The sequence below is a fragment of the Tauraco erythrolophus genome, chromosome 11 (genome assembly GCF_009769465.1).
Source record: "Tauraco erythrolophus isolate bTauEry1 chromosome 11, bTauEry1.pri, whole genome shotgun sequence".
Classification (NCBI taxonomy): domain Eukaryota; kingdom Metazoa; phylum Chordata; class Aves; order Musophagiformes; family Musophagidae; genus Tauraco; species Tauraco erythrolophus.
This window is the reverse complement of record NC_141475.1, coordinates 24,353,058-24,374,019: the sequence shown is the minus strand read 5'-3', so window position 1 is coordinate 24,374,019 and position 20,962 is coordinate 24,353,058. Positions and strand designations below refer to the sequence as shown.

Here is a 20,962-nt window from a genome sequence, read left to right as displayed (position 1 = left end):
GGACAATCCATATGATGCTCAGAAAACATCCGCTTCTAAAACATGGTTCTCCCCTGTTGGTGTACAGCTGGAGAGACTCCAGTCCTGGATGCATGGTCCAGAGCACCTGATAATATGTTCCAGGTGAAGTAGCTAAAAAGTTATCCTCCAGTAAGCAATGGGTTTGCCCACCTCTTGGGGATGGAGGTCCCAGTGCCCTGTGATGCCCTAAGACATCTTTGCATCCTTGAGCTGGCTGAGCACCTATGGACAGGGACCACCTCATCCCTCTGGTTTTCCTGCAATTTTCCTCTCCAAAACAGCAAGCCTGTCCAGTGGCACAGCTCAGCCCTCGCTGGAGCAGATGACGAGGGCTTTCTCCCTGGCTCTGATCCAGGAGGACACCATCAAATGTCTCATCCCCTCCCCGGGCGCAAAAAGTCTTTACAGCTGCTTGGATGAAAAGTAGGTGTCGCAGTGCAAATACCACCTCATTAACACAGAGGTTTTGTCATCTCTTACAAGGCAGGGCTAGGGACTGTCTATGGGAACAACAGCACTAAAGTTCAAGTTCATTTTACCTGCAAAACGCGGGAAAAAGAAAATAAAGCTTCATTGCTGGCTGGTTTTAATTGGGAAAGAAAATGATACCAGAGACTCTTCAATTTCACAGGAACACAGCGCTATTTTAAAAGTGCGTTCAGGGATTCAGTAAGCAACAAAAGCGTTTTCCTCTCTGGAATTTTCGATTCGAGGCAGCTTCCATGCCTGCGTTCCCTCTCGGCTTTCCCTGACCCACCCTCAGAGGTGCTGGTGTCACTTTGCTGTTTCTTTCACGTAAGGAAGAAGGTGGTCTGCCCACTTGGTGTACTTTTGTGTGTCGCTGCACACAAAAGCGAGGACAAACTCAAGGTTCAAGTTGAACCTTTCTTCACTTTGTCTTTCTCTTGTGACCTGTGCTTGGGAAAACCAGCTGACTGCCAGTGAGCCACTGTGAAGGCCTGGTCAAACATCTCCAGTCTTCTTGCGTTGGGCTTGCAGAACTCCAGGACCCATCCTGGCCAGGCCCAAAACCTCCAGCTGAGAAATGAGCCCAGGACAGCAAGTTTGTCTGGTGTCCCACTGAACAAAATTGCTCTTCAAGAGTCAGTGGAGCTTCGTCTGGATCCTTTGGACCTTCTCATTGCAACGAAAGCTTGGAAGGTGGACATAGGTTTGAGCTGCCTGGGGCACGCATGTCCCAGCTCTGCTGGAGACTAGGGATCTCTGCTTGCTCATGGAGGGGTAGCAGTGGCCAGGTGAGCACCACGCTCCCCTGGAGGGCTGAAGCTGGAGTTCCATCACACTACGACTTCCCAGGTGACAAAGCACATCCTGGTATCTCAGAGCAGGGAAGAAAATACAATTTCCACCCCAGCTCCATTTTCGCCTTAAGGAGATAAAGAAACATTCTGTTCAAAACCTGCCGTCGTCAGCTCCCCTCTGCCTGGAGGCCAAGGAAGCCTTTGCTGAATAAACAGCACTTTTGTATGAAAAATAAACTCTAAAGTCTCACAATCCATTTATGCTCTCACTTTTCATGCAGTGAGAGCATAATGAAGTAGGAGACTGGTGATCTGGCAGAAAACAAGAACATAAACTATTTTCTCAGCTGACTAATGGTATCCTCAAAAGGCTGCACAAGGAGAGCAAGCATCTCTGACAGCCTCTGCAGAGCCAGCCAGGGAAGGTCCCTCTCTCCTCCTGCTTTGGTACCGGAGCAGCTGAGGAGCAGGCTGACAAAATTAAGATGTCTCCTGCCAAAGCCTGGGTGAGGCTTAAGGGGGCTGGTCCTAAAAACCCAACACCATGCACCTGACACAGAGGACTCCAAGCCCCTGTCGTTTCTCTCCCAGCAACAAAATTCCTGCTGCTTTGGCACCAAGCATCTTCAATACCTCTTCTCCTCTCTTCTCCTTTTATTTTTTTTTTTTTTCATCTTCAAAAAGATAATAAGCATAATTTCAAGGAATAAAGCAAAATCTCCCTTCACGAGCTCAGCCTATCTGGGAGCAGGGGGCAGTACTGTGTCTCTAACATCTGGCAGACGTTTCCTGATCAAACCACTGCTGAACCTGGAGCAGGCAAAAGGCACAAACCAAAGATGAGTGTTTTTAAGGACTCCAGTTCCATCAGTACAGAACATACAGTAACAAAACAACATCTGCTGGGCTTCAGGAATGTTTTTCCTACGGGGTTTTTATTGGAATGCCCTGCTTTTTTTTTCCCCCCAAAACAGTGATGCATTTTTTCCTGCAAAATTTTAAAATAAAGCCCAAACTAAGTACAAATCTCCACATTCCTGGGCCTTCAAAATAAACTATCCTTTTTTTGGCCTGGATACATGTTTCCACTTGAAAACGGAACCTGACTGGAAAGAAAGGAGAGCCAAGGCAAGTGTCATCTGGCTTCAGGCTGCACGAACCACCTTGGAAAAGCCGACTCCATGCTGCGGAATGGCTGCGTTACAGAGCGCTCCCCTCTCTGCCTACCTCAGACGCTCTCCATCCCACAGTGAGCAACTCCTTCAGATTTAATTGCCTCTCCATAGCAGATCAAGACCCAAACCTGCACTCACTGGAGTGATGCTGGAGACCGTTGCCGACCCCCGAAGCTGTATAAACATACGGATCAAATCCCCAGCGCACCCGGGCTGCAGAAACAAGTTGCTCCACCAGCATTTTTACAGTCGTTGAAGATTAAGAGAGAGACTCACCACTTTTTTGATTTCAACCTCGGGGCTGGGTTGCGGGGGATGAGGAAGAGGGCTCTCATGGGATGCATGTCACAGAGAGCTGCAATGTGCAAGAAGAGGCATTAAACACAGCATGGCGGCTCATAGACCTCCCCAGGTGTTCCTAAAGAGAGGCCACACACCCAACTGGGGATACTCAAGTTTCTTCCGAAGCTACCAGACCTGCAGGGCAGGGGGATTTGCAGCGACAACCTGCTGCAGACAGACCCTGCCTTGGCAGCAGCCTGGAGCTCAGGTGAGAGTCACCCGGGGTTAATTAAAGCAGAGCAAAGCAACTACTTACGGGGAGCACCTTCTGCCATCTCGATGGCTGTTATCCCCAAAGACCACAAGTCGCTCTAAAAGAAAGCAGAGGGACAAATGAGATGCAGGGGAGCATCATCACGGCAGCAGGCGAGGGGGGAAACCCAGCTCTTCCCAGCCCAGGGGGGCTCAGCCCGCTGAGCTGGGTCCATGTCCTCTGCAAGCCCCTGGATTCACACCCTGGGAGCTTGTCTCATCCTCCTGCCATGTGTTGGGGCTTTAGAAGAGGCTCCCAACCCCGCAGTCTATCCCAAGATTTATTTTGAAACCTTCAAGGCGTCTTCAGAGTGAACACGGACACCTCGCTGGGGCACTGCTCCCTGTAGCCGTGGTGTGGACACTGCCAGGGGAGATGCTGGTGACGTGAAGGTCCTCTGAGGGGACTGGGCATCTTAATGAGCCCTGTGCACTAACGAATGAATCCCTGGCTCCCGAATCAGCTGGTGACAAACTTCCCTGGTTTCATGGCTGGGATAAGCAGCAAACCCAGCTGCCGGCTCCCTGCCTAAAGCTGAGCGACACATTCATGGATTTGACACAGCTCCACAGAAAAGAGGCTGCCTGGAACAGATTGAAAACATGAAGTATCTTGAGATACCTCAGGAGGCTCTTGTACCATGGACTGCTCACTAAATGGATGCCTGAAAAGCGGTGTTTCCCCAGTGGAAAGAGAACAGGCACTTTCCCTTACCCTGTTCCCAAGCTCTGCTCAGCCCACATGGCTGGTTGAGTCTCCTGACCAACCGGAGCACAGAGTATGCACGTATTTGGAAAACTCTCCGATTTCCTACTTGTATCAGTCTTCCTTTCATTTTCTCCCTTGCAAGCAGAGATGTTTGTATCCCCAGTGGTGAGCTCCCCTCCAGCACCTTCTCCCACCCCACCATCACTGATGAGCTGTGGCGGCACCTCTGCACTGGGTAACGAGCCCCAAAGGACAGCAGGGGAGACAGAGACAGTACGTGCTCGGCGAGGGAAAACAAGCACATTCCCCAACGACACTGCTGCAGCTTGTTTTTTTGGCAGAAGGCGGCTAATTCATTATTCTGGACACCGTGTATAAGGCTGCGAATGATTCACAACCCAGGACCCAGACTAATTTTCAGTGCCTTCATCTCAAGCGCAGCCTCCAACACATCTCCAGGGGAGTGGAGAGACCTGTGCGAGACAGGAGGGCGGCAACGGCAAGGGCTGATGTTGCAGGTGCACAGGGGACCAGAAGCAGCCAGATGCTGTGTAGCTGCAGCTGATGTTTGCTGGAGACCAGCTGGACTCTGGGTAGCACATCAAAACCAGCAAATGTCATAAACAGGTGTATTTCAGGGTGGAAGAGATAGACTCTGTCTTCCACCCCTCCTCCTGCACCTCCAGCTCTCCAGTCTTGCTCTCTGCCATGTCCGTGCAGTCCCACTTCAGTTTTCTCCTCTTTGTTTCAAGAGCTGCCCTTTCCAAACCACCTCAAGCCTCTAAAATCACAATTTAGGGAGTAAATCCCAGAAAGGTTGTTTTTCCCAGCACAAAGCCCCAAAAGCTCGGCCGGAGCTGAAGAGAGGACCACAAGCACCTTCTCACATATTCCATCCAGGACTTAGATTTTCAATTTCAAGGCACTTTTATTCATTTTTAACTCAAGTTCTCCCCTAACAAACGCCGTCCTTGCTACACGTCTTTGTACCTGCTTAAAAATTCTCTCTCAAATCTTATTTCCAGCCCTTTCACAGGACAGTCTCATCCATTCTTTGTTTCTGGTCCGCTGGGATTTCTGCCGCATACTTAATTATCGCAGTCTTTCCACATGATTCAGCACACATGACCCTTCCCTTTGGGTTGCCGCTGAACTCCTTCCAAATTCCTAGTGTGTCTTTCCATATCGAGGTGCCCAGTATTATATACAAGATGCCAAGTGATCTTAAAGCTGGAGCAACATAGAAAGGGATTATCACCTCTCTAAGCCTCCCAGAGAAAGCAGAAAACTCAGTGGGAAGCACATATTTTATAATGATCTGGAATTCAGGGTTTGGGGGTTTTTTTTGTGGGCGTTTTTATTTTCGAGTCTGAAAAGCTTTTCACTTCACCCAGCAAAAAGACGTTATGCTAATATTTTTGCTAATATCTCCCCCCCCCCCCTTTTTTTTTGGTTCTAAGCTTATTGACAAGATATCGCTATTAAAAAAAAATAAAAGGAAGACTAACTAGGGGAAAAACATCAACAAATAACCTCAACAATGTGGGGTTTTCTATTGTTCTTTAAATAAAGCGGTTCATTTTCGTGAGGAGGTATTTACTGCCTCCTTCCATAGATTACGCAGGCATCTCTTTCTGGCTACGAAAACAGTGAGATCAGAGGCTTTTTGTCCAACAGATTAAGCCTGTGAGGATTCCTTTTTTCACCCTATAAATCTCATCTTTTGTATTCACCATTTTAAGCCTGTCGGCTAAACCTGAGAGCATCTGATTTGCATCCCTTTTTAAAAAAATAAAATGTCATTTACATTTCCACCCCAACACACACTTCAAAGCGAGAGCATCAGGTGCAGGGACGTGATCCAGGGTACGGACTAATGTCCAGTGGCTCCCACATCACCACGAGCTCTGAAAACACCCTGCAGTGAGTGTGTTGGCAGCAATCAGCCTTCTGTTTCACTCCCCCAGCCAAGGGAAAACGGTCAATGCCAACTTCAGAGGCACAAGCACCCAGCTCGTTATGAGCGTTTGATCCTCAGGGACAATAGAAGGATTTTGGTCCTGGAGCTTGTGCATCAGTCAACAGCATATAAAGTGTCCTAGTTATTTGGGAAAGAGAAAAAAGCTCACAGATTTCTGAGGGTAGAAAGTAGCCTATGAAGATATCAGTCCTTTTTTTTTAAAAAAAAAGATAAATAAAAAGCTGTGGTTGATTGGAGCCAGGCGGCTGTCACCGGAGAAATGGCGAGAGCAGCTCGTGTGGAGTTGAGGGAATGCCTGTTGTAATTGATTAATCAAAGAGAATTAAGTAATTGCAAGATTAAACTATTTCTGCATGTCCTTATCATTAACGATTTATGTAACCCGGAGCCTGAACTCAGACTCAGAGCTGCTCTCTGGAAAACCATCAGTTCAAAAGTTGACTGATGCACTTAAATAGCTGCAATACTAAAGCATCACTCAGTTACTTTAAAATCCTTCATCTCAAAAAAAATAATTCTCTGAGTGACTGGTAATCACGGCCCAAATCGTATCGTGATGGCGGGCTGTTGCATTATCATATTTCTGTTAGGAAGCCGCTCCCTACCTCCACACCAAAGGGTCTCAAAGCCCTTTTTGAGCATTACCTTGCAAAGTGAGCTCTCAGCATGCACAAGAACAGTGGTACAGCGAGTTTTATATATGTCTGAGCTTCTCCTCCCAAAGCTCACGTGTTAGGGTCTTGCTCTCCTCTCTAGACATGCTGAGTGGACCTTAGGGGGTTCAGAGCTAGAGATTCAAGTTCTTGATGCTTCAAAACACCAAAGGACAAAAACCAAGGGACATTTCTACAGACGTGTGTCCAGAAACTTGCAGTAAGGCAGAAACAGGATAAAATATATTAAGCTCTTGCTTTAAACATCAGATCTCGCTGCTGTTTGAAGCGGCAGGTGGGACTCACAACCCTTCTGTGGACCTGTTGCGTGGCACAGGGCTCTCTGCCACGTTATAACTCAGCAGCAATGTTGTGCTGCCATCAATCCAAAAATAAACTTCAAACAGGCAACAGAGACATGTGAAAAGTAGGTCAGCCCCCTAAACATCTGATCGTGTAGCAACCTTCAGATCTTCCTGTGAATACCAGCCTGCGGGCCAGAAGATGTGATTTTGCCCTTTCTAAACTTGACCTGACTTCTCTCCAGAGTAAACACAGCATGTTTGACTGTAGTATTTAAACATGCAGCACTGAAAAGCAGGTAGGAAGCCTCTGTCTGACACCTTTCTCAGCACAGGGAAAGATTTCTTCACAGTAAATTTGGATACATGAACAGCACAACAAAGATTCATGTTGGACCTGAATTGACATCTCAAAATCCAACAGCCAGAAAGCACAAGACTACGCTGCCTGTCAGCGTATTTTGCAAAGCTGCAAGAATACACCAAATTCCTGAGTGCTCAAGTTCATGGTACCGGGGCATAAAACCCGAGATCGTAAACAGCACTTTCTTCGGATGTTTATGATCACAACTCTCATTGCAAGCGCCACCAAGTGCTGCTTTAATTCCTTGCCTGCCTTATTCATGAGTGTTCTAGACTTTGCAAAGATCACATCTGTAATGATGTATAAAGGACTAGGAAGATGTTTGTTTGGGTACCTTAAAGTCATAAGTGGCATCGGGATTTTCATCGCAGGCAATGACCTCGGGGGCCATCCAGTAAGGCGTTCCAATGAAGGTGTTTCTCCTGCCCACCGTTCTGTCCAGCTGAGCGCTGACACCAAAATCCACTGCAGATCAGAGAGACAACAGGGCATTGTAAGGTGGGAGACAAACCTGAGCAACACTCTTCTGTCGAACATGAAACATTGAGCTCATTCAGACCAACTCCTCTGCACGGTCAAGAAAGATGGGACCAGAGACAGTCCTGTTTGAGCTCTGCTGGGATTAACAGAGGTCAAGCAAGGACAAACCTGATCATCTAATGTCCACGTTTTGCAAGAAACCCTGCGCTTTTTCCGCCTTGCCAGGAAGCAATGAAAAGAAATCACAGCTCCTCATACTAATGAGAAACAGAGTTAGCAACACGAACAAGCAACAGTCTTTGTTCTATGCTTTCTCATTTGAATAAAGCCTGCCAAATACTGGTAGAAGCCTCATTTTTCTACCTAAATTCTTGCTGGAAATGGCAGAAATGCGAAAGACTTAAGGAACTAAGGGCCAAGGACAAAGGCCCATAGGGAAATGTCAAGCAGAGAGCTGCAAAACGAAGCAAAAACTGATGAAATCAAATCAATGAGAGAATACTCTATGGTCCACTAAGCTCACTTTGCGCAATGCAATGGCTGAAGATCTGCCCTGGAGAATTTCCCCTTGGAGAGGAATCTTCACCAGCATAAAGCCAAACAAGCTGGTGGTGCCATCTGCTAAGCTGGGATTTTATTCTGCTGTAAAGAGGAGAGACATGGGAAAACAAGGCTTGCACCTCGCTTTACCAGAGTAAGGGATCTTTCATCACTAGCATAAATTAAAACCCACAAAGACAGCCTTAACGACATTGGTGCTGGACAACTGAGGATATCAGCACATCATCTGTGCTGATCTGCTGTCTTCCAGATGATCTTCACGTGAATGCCTGGTCTTCTCCAGGGTGACTAACACCGCATATGAAATTCAGAAGTAGTTCTTGCAAACTAAGCTCTCTCCAACAGGTTGGCTTGGAAAACAGATCTGGATTATGTGACACTGAAATGACTGGACTATGATCCTGTAGGATACCATAGGAAGGTGTGAGGGAACAGCCTTCTATAATGGCTAGTGATGCTCGCCAGCCACTTTTCAACCTGGCGCATGAAAAATTGGTCTTGATTGTTTAACCTGTACATGATGGCAGAGCTGCCCAAACTACCGTCTGAACAGAAACACCACCACTGCTGAGTGCAGAACTTGGCCATCGACCACTGGCAGTTTGCAATACAGCACTTGGTCAACAGCCAAGGTCTCGTTACTGAGGCCGGCACAAGAAAAACCCCTGAGTAGCTCTTAGCATACATCCCCTTTCTCCAAGTCATTTACAAGTCAGTTTTGCTGCTTCTCTCCAGCCAGCCCACTTGCAGTTTCCAAGAGCTCTAACCCACTCTTACCTAGTTTAACTTCTGCATTTTCCGTCAGCAATACATTCTGTCCCTTTATGTCTCGATGAATTACTTTGTGCTGGTGTAGATGACTCAAGCCCTAGAGAATTCAGAGAAAGGTTAGAGGAATCCAAGTTCAAAGCATGTTATTTTCTGACATTCCTCCTCAACCAATTACACTTCAGAAATGAAAGATTCACAGTTGGAGCTGAGCACCCGAGAACGCTTTCGTTTATCGTGTGTTCAAAATACTGTCCTATGTCGCACGCTGAGAGGACATGCCCAGCAAGCTATATGTGCTGCAGTGGGTGCTCTCCATGGCAGGAGACAGGAACCATCAATTCTATATGGATTAAAACCAACCTTTCAGTTTCTGCGGGAACCCACATTAACCCAAATTCCTCTGTAGCTCTAGACATATCTTCCCCCATGAGCTTCCTTGCCTGAGGGAGCCATTTCTGTGGCAGAAATAACAGAATGGTTTTGTCTCTTTTCTCTATTTCCATCATCCAGAAACTGAAAAAAAAAAATCCCAATTCTCGGTCCAAATATCGGTCCAATAAATGGGACTTAAGTACACTGAAAAGCTTGTATTAAAAAAGCTACCATGCAAATACAAATATTATAACTTGTGCGTATCCCTAATAGAGATACAGCTCAAACTAAAAGCCTGTCTCAAAGGCTAAAGGTAAACTAGGTTTTCTGTTGTGCTTTTTTATTAGCTCATTAATTTCTTTTTGCAGCCTACATTTTTATTTTATTCATTTATTATTTCAGTTTCAAAGTAACATCCACCTATATTGCCAGCTTAGCAAAAATATGGATTACTTCAATAACTAATTTTGCGTTAGGTTTACATTTCACATTAAACATTCATATCCGAGGAAGAAAACAATTTCTGCTATCACTGCTGGTAGTTATTAGTCATTTTACGCTCGTTACCTTGGGATAACACCGTGGAATAGATTATACCTGTACAAAAGCCCTTTTTTAGCCATGTTGTATCCGGTTACAGGCACCTTTGTGCATTGGAGGTAGAGCAAAAATTTCACTGGATTTCAAGAAATCCTTTAACAATGTGGGTCTGAGGCTCGTGTTAGGATTACAACTGGCCATCAGAGTCTGAACCAAGACTAAGCCACCTTCTGCAGCACGAAGGTAGGAGCCTTTCATCACCTGAAACCCTACAGAGGTCACCAACCAACCGCCCCAACGCCTGGCCAAAACGCAAGCGATGACACGCCATGGTGCCCCTGGCACATGATTCAGCGGCTGGGTTCTGACTCGCTGCCAGAGTCTGTTTTAAGAAGTAGTCTCACTGAGCTCGGATATTTAAAATAAGCCTGTGGGACTGTGGTTTCCTGGCACCGAAAGCGGTGTCCATACACCAAGTGACTGGCTACAGTGCCAACGTCTTCTGCACATCACGTTGATGCGGACGGTGGCATTCAGGGTCAACAGAGAAGTGCTGTGTCACCCCTGGACACCAGCAGCAGTGCCAGACATGGCCTTTCAGTCAGTTTGCCTTGTTTCCTTTGAATGGCTCTTTTGCAGTTTTCCTCCACGTGCCTGGTTTTTCTGTTTTTCTCCCACACAAAATCTCAGTTCATGGAGCAATAGATTTTAATGTCGAAGCCGTCGTTACAATTACATCGTCTGACCTCACTCATGCAAAACGCAAGCAAGCCTTTGCTGAAGCTGCCATCTCCCAGTACGTGAAACTCTGGCATGGTCCATTTTAAGACATTCCAGTCAAACATTTATCTTGTGGGTATAAAAGCTGCAGCATCCTAATTAAAGCCAGAGACATGCAGATTTAATAAAGCCTGGGGTGCTTTTTAATCATGAAGATTCTTTCCACCGACTTCATTAGTCCTCACCTTTGCGTTAATTGAAAATGTAATTCTAATGTAAATAAATCTTTGCCCTATTAATACTAAAGGAAATTATATTTTTGTTGAAGGAAAAAGAGGGTTAAAAGTCAGGGAACGAACAGAGCTAACGGGCATTAAACAGGGCTTATTTATTATGCATCATACGAGCACATGAATCATTCATGTCTACCAGCACCAAAGAGGCTCCAGCCCATCGCAGCCACAAAGCCTCCAGAGCCAAAGGCTTTCCGTGTCCCTCAAGCACCGAGTGCAACACTCCAGCAACCCCTGACGTTTAGTTCCCTATGGACACGTACCCGTAAAATCTCTCTGCAGATGTAGGCGATCCACTCCTCCTTCAAGGTGTTCCCCTTCGTGTTCTTGATGAGGTCAGTGACGGAGCCCGCGCCGCAGAACTCCATCACCAGCTGCCAAACGGGACAAAACCCACAATTACTGCAGTGACATCAACAGCATCCTCCAGGCTGCCCTGCCCCAGGGTGGGACCCCGAGACTGGCCACGCAGGTTTGGAGCCACCGCAGTGCTACGCAGAGCCACTGGGACATAATCTTGTACCTGTCAGCTCTTAATCCATGTGGGTTTTGTTATAAAAATGAAACAATAAAAGGCTGGAAGGCTTGAAGGGCTTCTTGCTCTCCAGAAGAATGGGAACAAGAAATAGGAATCAGTCCAGAGCTGAAAATCAGAAGAGGAAATTGGAAACCTTGACATCTCAGACCCCACCACTACATACCCTACTTTATACTTATGATCAACCTTCAGCATCAACAGCAACACAAGCAAAACTCTACCTCTTGGATGTAAGTTCTCCAACTCTGAAAACATGAAGACAACAAGATAGATGTCTGAAAGAAGCTTTCTTCAACCTTAAAAACCAGGTATACTTTTCAATTTTACATTTTTTTTTTAACCAGGAGGTCTTTGCTTTTGACCACCTTTTTGAGCAGGAAACCTTCCTCAAGGGGAAGCTTGCCGTGCAGCTGGAGTCCTGCTGCTTGGGTTGGTTCAAATGAGACTGAAAACCACTGCTTGTACTGCTTACAAAGTTTCATAATATCAAATACACAAGTACAACGATCTAACCCAGGCCCAAACCTAATCTTGTCATTGAGCAACTGTGAAATAAATCTTATAAAAATAGCACGGGATGCGAGTCTGCTCCCAGGGACATCACGGATCCCCAGGGCATGCAGGCGCTGTCAGCGTGCTCTAGAAACCGAGCACAGCCTGCGTATGCAACAAGCCTCCTCCAAGACCTGTAGACGTGCTTCTCTCAGATATGAAACCATGTTTTCCAATTAGATCAGCTTCCTACTGAAAGATATTCTCTTATGAGTCGTGCCTTGCCAGATTCTTCAATGTGCATGTTTAAAGTTTCTTATCACATGAAGCTTACATGGCATTTAAAGTTCTCTAAGCAAGTGACATCACTTTATTAACAGCAGGGGCCAAGAGAAGAAGAGAAAGAAGCCTTCAACCCTTCAAGAAAGTTGAAGGGTTACTTCTAATCAAATTGCTCAAACACAGTGATTTAAAAGACTATCATAAATAAACTATCATAAAATCCAGAGAGTACTGCTATAAACCTTCAGGTTAAACAAAATACTTGAGCAGACTATACCTTCGTCAGCTTTGACCATGCTCCTACCTTTAGTTTGGATATTAACTTTCTTGTCTCTTCCTAAACTGAAAAATTCTTCGCATATCCCTCTCATATCAGGAAACTGGCTTCGAGAAAGAGACACGTGACTCACCAAAGTCAGCCCTGTGTGAGGGCAAGGAACGCTGCTGCAGCTCTTCCAGCTCTTCCATCCCAGCAGGAGAAGAGCAATCCAGCTGGGTCACTGGGACGTGGCCTAAGCCACAGGTGGCTCACTGCTCACAGAATGGGGAACAATGGATCAACTGGTTTCAAAGTTGCTTTTCCTCTCCTTCCCTTTGGCTGATTGACACGTGGGGAATATCAGAGTCTGCACGTGTTTCTGATTAAATGAATGTCTGGGATACCACGGCAGCAAGCATGGAAAGGAAAACCCTGGATAGCTGAGCCAGCCACAAACACCTTCCAACACAAAAGGCTGCCTTCTCCAGTCCCTTTCCATAGAAATTCATCCACAGTTTCTCACCAGGGTTTGGAACAGGAGGAAGAGGAAGGGCACACTATGCTATGTACAGCAATCACAATGCTTAAAACATGGAAGAAATCCCATTAAAAGTACACAGTGCATCCATTAATTTGCCTGATTATCTTTCTGGAGCTGGCAGTTCACTCGGTCCTCTACTCTGTCCTTGACTTCCACAGAGCAAAGACTAATTTTGCACCAGGAGGTGAATAATACGGCCACCTGCTGATATATCCCAAATCCATAATTGTGAAATCTGGAGATTAAAGAAAAAAAAAAAAGAGAGAGGCAAAGAGAAACTCCCAGGGGTAGTGTTTCCAACTTGGCTTTTTAACAGCTGCATAGTCCCATAACACCGATAGGAAAATATCCAGCACCAGCACATCTCTGGCAGTAGCAGGAGGCTCCAGGTCCAGTTGGACAGGGGCCAAAGGGGCTCAGCAGCACACACATGTTGCTAACAGCAAGGAACCTCCCGAAAACCCCGCCATGAGTTCTCCAGGAAAACAAGCAGCAGAAAGATGACGAGGCTGCCCGAGTATCTCTGTCCACAATGGAGAGCTGATGGATGCCCGATGTGAAAAACCACCATTTCCAGAAGGTTTGGATGGAACAGAAGGAAAGCTTAGCAGCACTGCCATGCCCTTTGCTCCTGAGATGGAAGGATGCTACTGAATTCCCAACTACAACTCATACAGTGCAGCCTCCAAAGAGAGGAAACACAGATGATGACTAAGGAGTCAACCAACAGGCCAGGTGAGAGCTCACCCACAGCACTGTGTCCTGCTAGGCAATAGAGCCCAAGAACAATAAACAGACACTGGGGCAGGTACAGGAAGATGATCGGGTCTTCTCAGAGGACCTGAGGACTTGTCCAGCCAGCCAAGGGATGGATGGCAATGGGATATGAGTTTATACTGTCAACAGTATGGACAGGCAAGCATCAAAGAGGGAGAAAGACAAGGTAGATACTGGCATAACATCAATGTATCAACACGTTATGGGTATATTTAGGTTGGAAACCAACAAACAGCCCTCCAGGAGAAAAGAAAAGGGAACAAAAGTTCCAGCTGATTTTAAGACAGAGCTTAGCATACTCAGGGAAGGCTTCAAATGGCACTTACACTAAGATACCTTCTTACCAGCCCCACGCCTCTAGGTAAGTGCTTTGCCCTGCACACACCTGCATCATTACTGATCTTGTTAAAGGATGAAGTCATGATGGGGTAAGACAATAAACCGGAAATGCAGACTGAACTGTTAGTAACCATAATTAAAATTATCATGAAGATGGGCTAAAGGTAAGACCATCTTCTGAAATTTAATTTGCAAGGCCATTTATTGAGGAAGTATTTTTAAATACAGTTCATTTAGCATTTACTTAGCTCTTCGCATCGGAGTGACAGCAAACTTCGTAAGCAAGGCAAATTGAGAAGCAGCAGCTGTAAATCTCTATGTCCTGCTGCATCATGATTTTTTTGTTTAAAGAGCCTTTGCAGCTTTCAAATCAACCATTGCCTTCCCCAGTTTGGGAATGGCCAATGAGACCTCTGCTCCCATCGTACATTACCTGAAAGGGCTCAAACCTGAGCATCCCCAGCACAGAAACCACAATTCACTTCATGAAGAACCACTCCAGCTTGTCCAGAGGAACCCCCAAAATCGTCCCAACTCCTTTATTCCACAAGCCAAATCCTTCTGTGTTCCTATTCCCCACTCCATGAACAATTTGCCTTCTCTTTTTTAAGTTATAGAAAACAAGCATCCAACACCCTCAGGCTAAATGCTGCTGGAAATCCTTCTTCCTTCTGCGTCTGAAAACAGAACCTGGGTGAAGTGCAGCCCCATACGCTCAGACCACCCAAGCCTTCCCTCCCCTCCCATCCCATCACCTCCCCTCCAATCCCATCCCCTCCCCTGGCTCCTTCGCACACCTGTCATGGCACCTGGAGCCACTGATGGAGCCTTAAGAAAAAAAAAGCAGAGACCTTCTGTGGATCAGCAGAAAAGCTGATGCCCATTTCAGAAACAGAAACATGCACTGACTTGGTATTAAGCAGCAGCTAAAATATTCTGCAGGAAGATAAGCACCGGCTTTAACTGCCGGTGTCAGTGTTGCAGCAGGAGCAGGCTGTGATGCTGCAGCAGGAGGCCTGGGTGGGAGCAGGGGGGCCAGCACTGCTCCGCTCTCCCCAATCCGACAGCAGCATCAAACTGCTCTTGCACAAGTTCATAAATAAACAACTTGCCCAGTTGCACCCTACTGGCACCTCCCTGTGCTCCGAGGCCAGCCAAGCCATCCGTGCCCTTAGGGAGACGGTGCGCAGCTGCCACTGTGGGTCCTGAGCAGGGTGAAAGCTTTGGGCTTCGGGATGGCAGTGAAAGGAGCTGGGCTCGCAGCCTGGCAGTGTTTACAGCGCTTTGAAAAAGAATGAGAATGAGACAGCGTTGGCTTCCTCAGCCAGACAGCGGCAGAAAGCCTCTCTGCTTACCCTGGGCTCTCAGTTGGGGGCTGGAAGAGCACTCCCACTCCCCCCGGGACCGCAGGGCTTGGAGGGACTAGAGAGAATTACAGCTCAATCAAAAACAGTGTCCTCTCAAACATTTAATGATTTAATTCCTGTGATGCAAGGTATGAGCAACCGCTCAAAAATATTCTTCAGTGCCTACAAGCAGACTAAGGGCGATCCTGCTCCGAGCTGCACAGGTGTCAGCCAGTGCTTCGGTGGCCTGTGTCATTTCAGCCGCCACCTTCGGAGCCTCCCTGCCCCTATTTTTGTTCTCCAGATCCCCATGTGACTCCGTCTGTATCACCCATCAGCGATTGAATGGGTCCCTACGGCTCAACATGGTGAAAAAGCACATTGCGACGACGCAGTGACAGCCCCGAAGGCTGCTCGGCTGCAGCGGTCCCACCCTGACACAGCCTCTGCTCCTACATCGCCCTAATTCCTTCTTCCCCAAAATCACCCCAGATCACCCCTCGCAGAGGATGCACCGGAGAATGTCCACCAGCTTTGTCCCCGTGGGGTCCCTGCCCGTGCTCACCACGAGCAGGAATTTTGGCAATCTGCCTGTTAGTAATTTTTCCCCCTCTTCACGATAGATGCAGCTCCGGGCGCAGGCAGGGTTGCCATGGCAGCCATCCATCGGCAGCCAGCATTGCTGGTCCCTGGGGACCACGCACCGGGCAGGCTCTGCCCGGGGTGGGCTCTGCCCTGGGTGAGCTCTGCCAGCAGCTGCTCAGCCCCTGTGCACTGCAAATCCCCCTTCACCCCAACCCCGCTGCCCATGCATGGCAGAGCTTCTCCGTTCATGGCTTCGGTGCACCGTGGACAGCAAGGGCAGATGATAAACACGTAGCTGAGTAGCATCCCTATGGCCCTGCGGATGTATATGGTGTGTTAACGTATGCGAATGAAGTGGAGTCTGCAACTTCCAGCAGCTGTCGGGGTGGGTGATGTGCTGGAGAGGGGGTCTTTCAGGATTGAGTCACATCCCCCATCAAGTTCACACTTTCCAGTGAATACCCCATCTCCCATCACCACAAAAACCCCCAAAACATCTCAAAACAACCCCCAGTGGGTTATGTGCAGCCTGGTAACCCACGCCTTATTAGATGATCTCTAAGGTCCCTTCCAGCCTATATCTTAGATTTGGGATGTGCAAGGTGAATTTAATGACTTTAACTCCAAGAAGCAAAAGTTAACAGATAAACTGGGTCCTCACCATTCCCTGGGTCATCTCACCAGTTTCTGCAGCCCACCTTTTCTTTGCCCCCTTCCACTACAGGCTCCTCCATGCAGGATCCCCTTGTCTTTGTTAGAGATGGGCACAATCCCTTCCGAAGGTCCACTGCACCCCCGAAAGCAACACTTTATCCAACACAGGAATAAGCCTACCTCCTACTTTTTAATTCTTCTTTTTTTTTTTTTTAAACGTTCCATAAAGGTTGTCCCTATGACTTTTACTTCCTTTTTTTACTAATGTATCTGATTTGTAATGCATATCTCCATTGTTGTCTGCTAAAATATGCTCCATGAGTCCCTCTAATTTCAGGAAAGCTCTCGTGTTCAGTAAGCTCATCTTTCAGGGCGAGTGGCTGCTACGGAACGGAGCAGCAGCACCGAAATACCTGCTCATCATCGCGGCAGAAGCGATGACAATACTTCATGTCAGAAGCCTGCTGCGCTTCTGAGAGATCTTAATCTCCACTGAAAGAGCTCCCTGTTTTTTATTTCCGTATCAGCCTCCTGAACGTCGATAAAAAGAATTACTCGGGCATTATCAGAAACCGTTTTATTTCAACAAAGGGCCAATGAAAAATAAACAAGCCTTTATCTGTGCAGCAAGACCGATAGAGTTCACACAAGTCCTAATTCAATCAGATCCTGAAACAACAGCTATTTAGCACAGCGACACCAGCATACCTCTCCTCCATGGCTGAAGAGCTTTCCCAGGAATATCTCCCCCAGTCCCAGCACCAGGCATAGACTTAAAAACTCACACCCGTGTTCTTCAATGCAAGGAAAGCAGCTTTTGCAACCATTTTTTTTTTTTCACTAGCCCAAGAGAAAGACCTCCCAAAATTGAGAGGAGGGGCAGCTGATCTGGAAGGAAATTCAGATTATCTACTCTGCCTTTCCCAGGGGGCAAGGGACAAGGAGCATAGCTGGGTGATAAACACCTTCTCCCCTTGCATGGCTGGGTGATCCACTGGGGAAAACCCAGGTTCTCCTCCTGACTTCGGCCATCTGAAGGTGATACAGCACCCACAGCATCCTCTGCTGCTTCATGGTGATGGGGATTGACGAAAGAGCCTCTCTTAATCCAAGGAGTTTTCTGCTGAGCTTCTCTTTGGGGGCATTTGGGCTGCGCTGGATGGGCAAATCGTTTGAAAACCATTCTTTTATTAACACTTGTATATGCAAAGAGCTCTTTGCACTGGAGCTGGAGGAAATAAAAAACCAACCAAACCCTCTTCCCTGACCAGACCATGCTAACCCCAGACCCAAGCAGTGTAAGGGCACTGCGCAGAGCCCAGCTCTGGGAAGGGCTTGTCTTGCTATTGAGGGCCTTGGCACACAGTTGGTGGGCTTTTTTTTCCACTCAGGCACTCCAGCAGCACAAAGGAAAACGCTATGGATTGCTTTTCTATTTTACTTTTTTTTGTTTTAAAAAGAAAAGTGATTATAAACCAGCTAAAGCCAAATGGAATTTCATGGGATGAAAAGGCATTTCTCAGCTTGACAGCTTTCTCCTTGCTGAATCCCAGCCCAGCTGCAAAGAACATGTTTTTTAAAGGGTTCCCACCAAAAATAACCCCAACATCCAAGTAAGAACAGCCCCTGGAGTCCGAGTCCCCAAGTCTTCCCAATAATTCAGTGTACCAGAACGTCTCGGGTAAGAAAGCAGCGCAGAAGCCCATCAGCTCCATTTTTGTCCCAGGAGGAACATCCTCTAAAACCCTCCAGTTCCCATTGCCCCGATACTCTGGCGTGTGGATGCAGGGGCAAACAGCTGAAGCCACTGAACCTTTTGCTAATAGAAAGCCCAGATTATACTGAAACTAAAGGAAAGAGCATTCTGCTGCTCTTCAGCATCTCCATGGCCTCCCAGATGAACCATGGATACTTGTTACCTCTGAAAAATTAGGCTCTAGCAATCTTGTTCAGGCACAGAAAAACTTAGGAAACCACGCATGCATAAACCAGAACCAACTGGATTTACAAGAGGTAAAAAATAAATGCTATTTAGAGCACAGGACAACATGCAAGTCGTTATATCTAAGGTAACTCCAATGTAGCCTTTCCTTTAACAATGCCCTCACGAAAGCAGGGTCTCAAACCGCTGGTCATACACCCACGGGTGCTGCAGGCTGTTGCTCCACAGACTTGGATCAGCACAGCTGAGCTCAGAACACAGCACACAGTAACTAGAATCAATGTTTCATCCCCCTTACAGCAGCACCCAGAGCCCCAACCCGCGGTGCCTGCTGCCCTGCCCAGCCCTGCCAGCACCGCCTGCCACTGAGCAGGTGGGCTCCAATGCTCTGGCCATCTCTAGAGACAGATAGTGGATTTAAATTCTATCCTCCACGGTCAAGGAACGCCAAATTAACAACCAAAAAGCCACTGACATGGGAAGTGGGAGGAGGGGGCAGGCGAGGATTTATGGAGAGGCAGAAGCAGCTTGGAGCCCTTTGGCACCGCGAGGCATCTTCACCCCAATGGCTGAACAGCCACAGACCTTCCTGCCCTCCCTTCGCCGTCCCCTCCTCTTTACTCGCCTGCGCTGGCTCCGTGAAACATTAAGCAGGAGAAGCAATGCCAAGAGCCGGCAGGAATCACGTGTGCCCAGCATCCCCCCCCTAGCCTCCATCTTCCCAGCAATACTCCCGGCTCCCTCCAACTGTTTTTTTTTTTTGATGCATTTATTTTCATGGGACGGAACCATTTGCAATTGAATATTGTAACAAAGATGTTGCTAATGATAATTCAGAATAAAAAAGTTTTTATCGGCAGTCTGCAAAGATTTTATGGCCAAATGGAGAAGTGTTTACTGCGGTGCAGGAAGAGCTTTTGCAAAGCCACGACTTCGAAAAAGACGGATGCCAAATAAGGCTTTCTGTGCAATACAGGTGGTGGTAAGAGGACAAGACAGAGTAAATCGTTTGTGTTAAATCCCAGTTAATTTAAAGAAAAGAAAGCAACTTACCCAGAGCTGATCATCCATTCCTGGTGGGTTCTTTTTAATAAAAGCACCATAATACGTAGCAATATTCCGGTGGTGAGAATATTTCTTCAGCATGTTAATTTCTTGTTTGATCTCTTCCTCTTCATCCTGGGATGAGGTGAAAAAAAGAAAAGAAAAACAAAACCAGAGGCACTAAGAGACTGCACTTCGCAGGCTCCCAGTTCTCTCTGTACATGGGTGAACAGCCAAGCACCCCGCTTCTGACCCACCTCTCCCAAATTTCCTCACGCTATTTTTTACAGTCACCTTTTGCAGCGAGTCCTGGGAGCCTGAGGTCTGCACTGGAGACTAATGGGTTGCTCCTTCGACAAAAAGCTAAGGAGAAAACACATGCTTTGCCACATTCCCTGTTACATTTCTGAACCCTGAACTGGATAGATCTTCAGGCAATGTGGAAATCTGGTTGTTTCCAAATGGTGTGGATCACGGTGTCTTCTCTAGAACAGGATCCCAAAGGTACTGGCAGAGTTTAAGGCAGGTAGCAGCCCCCTCGCACAAGTTAACAACCCACCATCCCTGTGTGCTGCTTCAAACCCTGCAGCACGGGTGGGAGCAGAGAGCTCCAGGAAGCTCCGAGTAGCTGAGTATCCGCAGGCATAAGCACCTGCCGGGGGTCCTGGCCAAGCCAAGCAAAGTCTGGCCAGGAACCGAGCCCTTGCATGGACATGTGCTCTACATTCAGAGGGCCACCAGTGCCAGACGTTGGCATCACAGCCAAATCACACGTTTTCAGTGGTTTAAGACGTTCCTCCATCTTTTTAAACTAATTCCTTTATAACTCATATCACAATTTACATCACCATCGCATTGCTCTGAAGCTTAACACCACCTGCATTGCTCCAGCAATGCATCAGCACACCCTCCTAGACTCATCAAAGGCCAACGGAGGATGGTCTTCTAGAAACCATTGCATGGCAGAATTGCTCTTGCACTGTTCGTCCCAGTGCATCCCAGCTGTCTGACAGCCAGCTCCTTCTCATCCCCGGCAGGCAGAAGCAGCACAAGGCGTTTGGGGACACCAAGTGCTCCTGGTGGTGCGGTGGCACCAGGCAGGGAGCAGGCAGACGCTGCCTGTCCAACAAACTCTCTGCCAGACTAACTTGGTCCCGGTGACAAGCGCCATTCCTGTGGGCTGTCGCAGCCCCTCTCCGTCCCACCCGCAGAGCGGCAATAGCTGAAGCCACCAGAGCAAGGGAACTGCTCCAAGGCCTCTTTTGATGTCCTACCTCTTCGCTTTCATGACCATCGAGCGTGCCCTGGTTTTATTTTAAGCTGACCGAATTCCAGCCTGCTGTAGCTCCGCAGGCAGTGGAGCAG

At 47.4% G+C, this 20,962-nt stretch overlaps 1 protein-coding gene across 2 annotated transcripts in view; it reads right to left on the bottom strand.

The window, feature by feature from the left end:
* Nucleotides 1-20,962, bottom strand: part of TNIK (TRAF2 and NCK interacting kinase) — a 162,485-nt gene that overhangs the window by 51,131 nt on the left and 90,392 nt on the right. For both annotated transcript variants that reach the window (XM_086618726.1, XM_086618727.1), the window contains exons 4-9: nucleotides 19,607-19,732; nucleotides 11,062-11,172; nucleotides 8,880-8,970; nucleotides 7,396-7,526; nucleotides 3,057-3,111; nucleotides 2,735-2,813 (exon numbers count right to left, since the gene is read on the bottom strand). In XM_086618726.1, coding sequence (XP_086474852.1) covers nucleotides 2,735-2,813; nucleotides 3,057-3,111; nucleotides 7,396-7,526; nucleotides 8,880-8,970; nucleotides 11,062-11,172; nucleotides 19,607-19,732 — 593 coding nt within the window. The remainder of the gene's footprint in view (nucleotides 1-2,734; nucleotides 2,814-3,056; nucleotides 3,112-7,395; nucleotides 7,527-8,879; nucleotides 8,971-11,061; nucleotides 11,173-19,606; nucleotides 19,733-20,962) is intronic.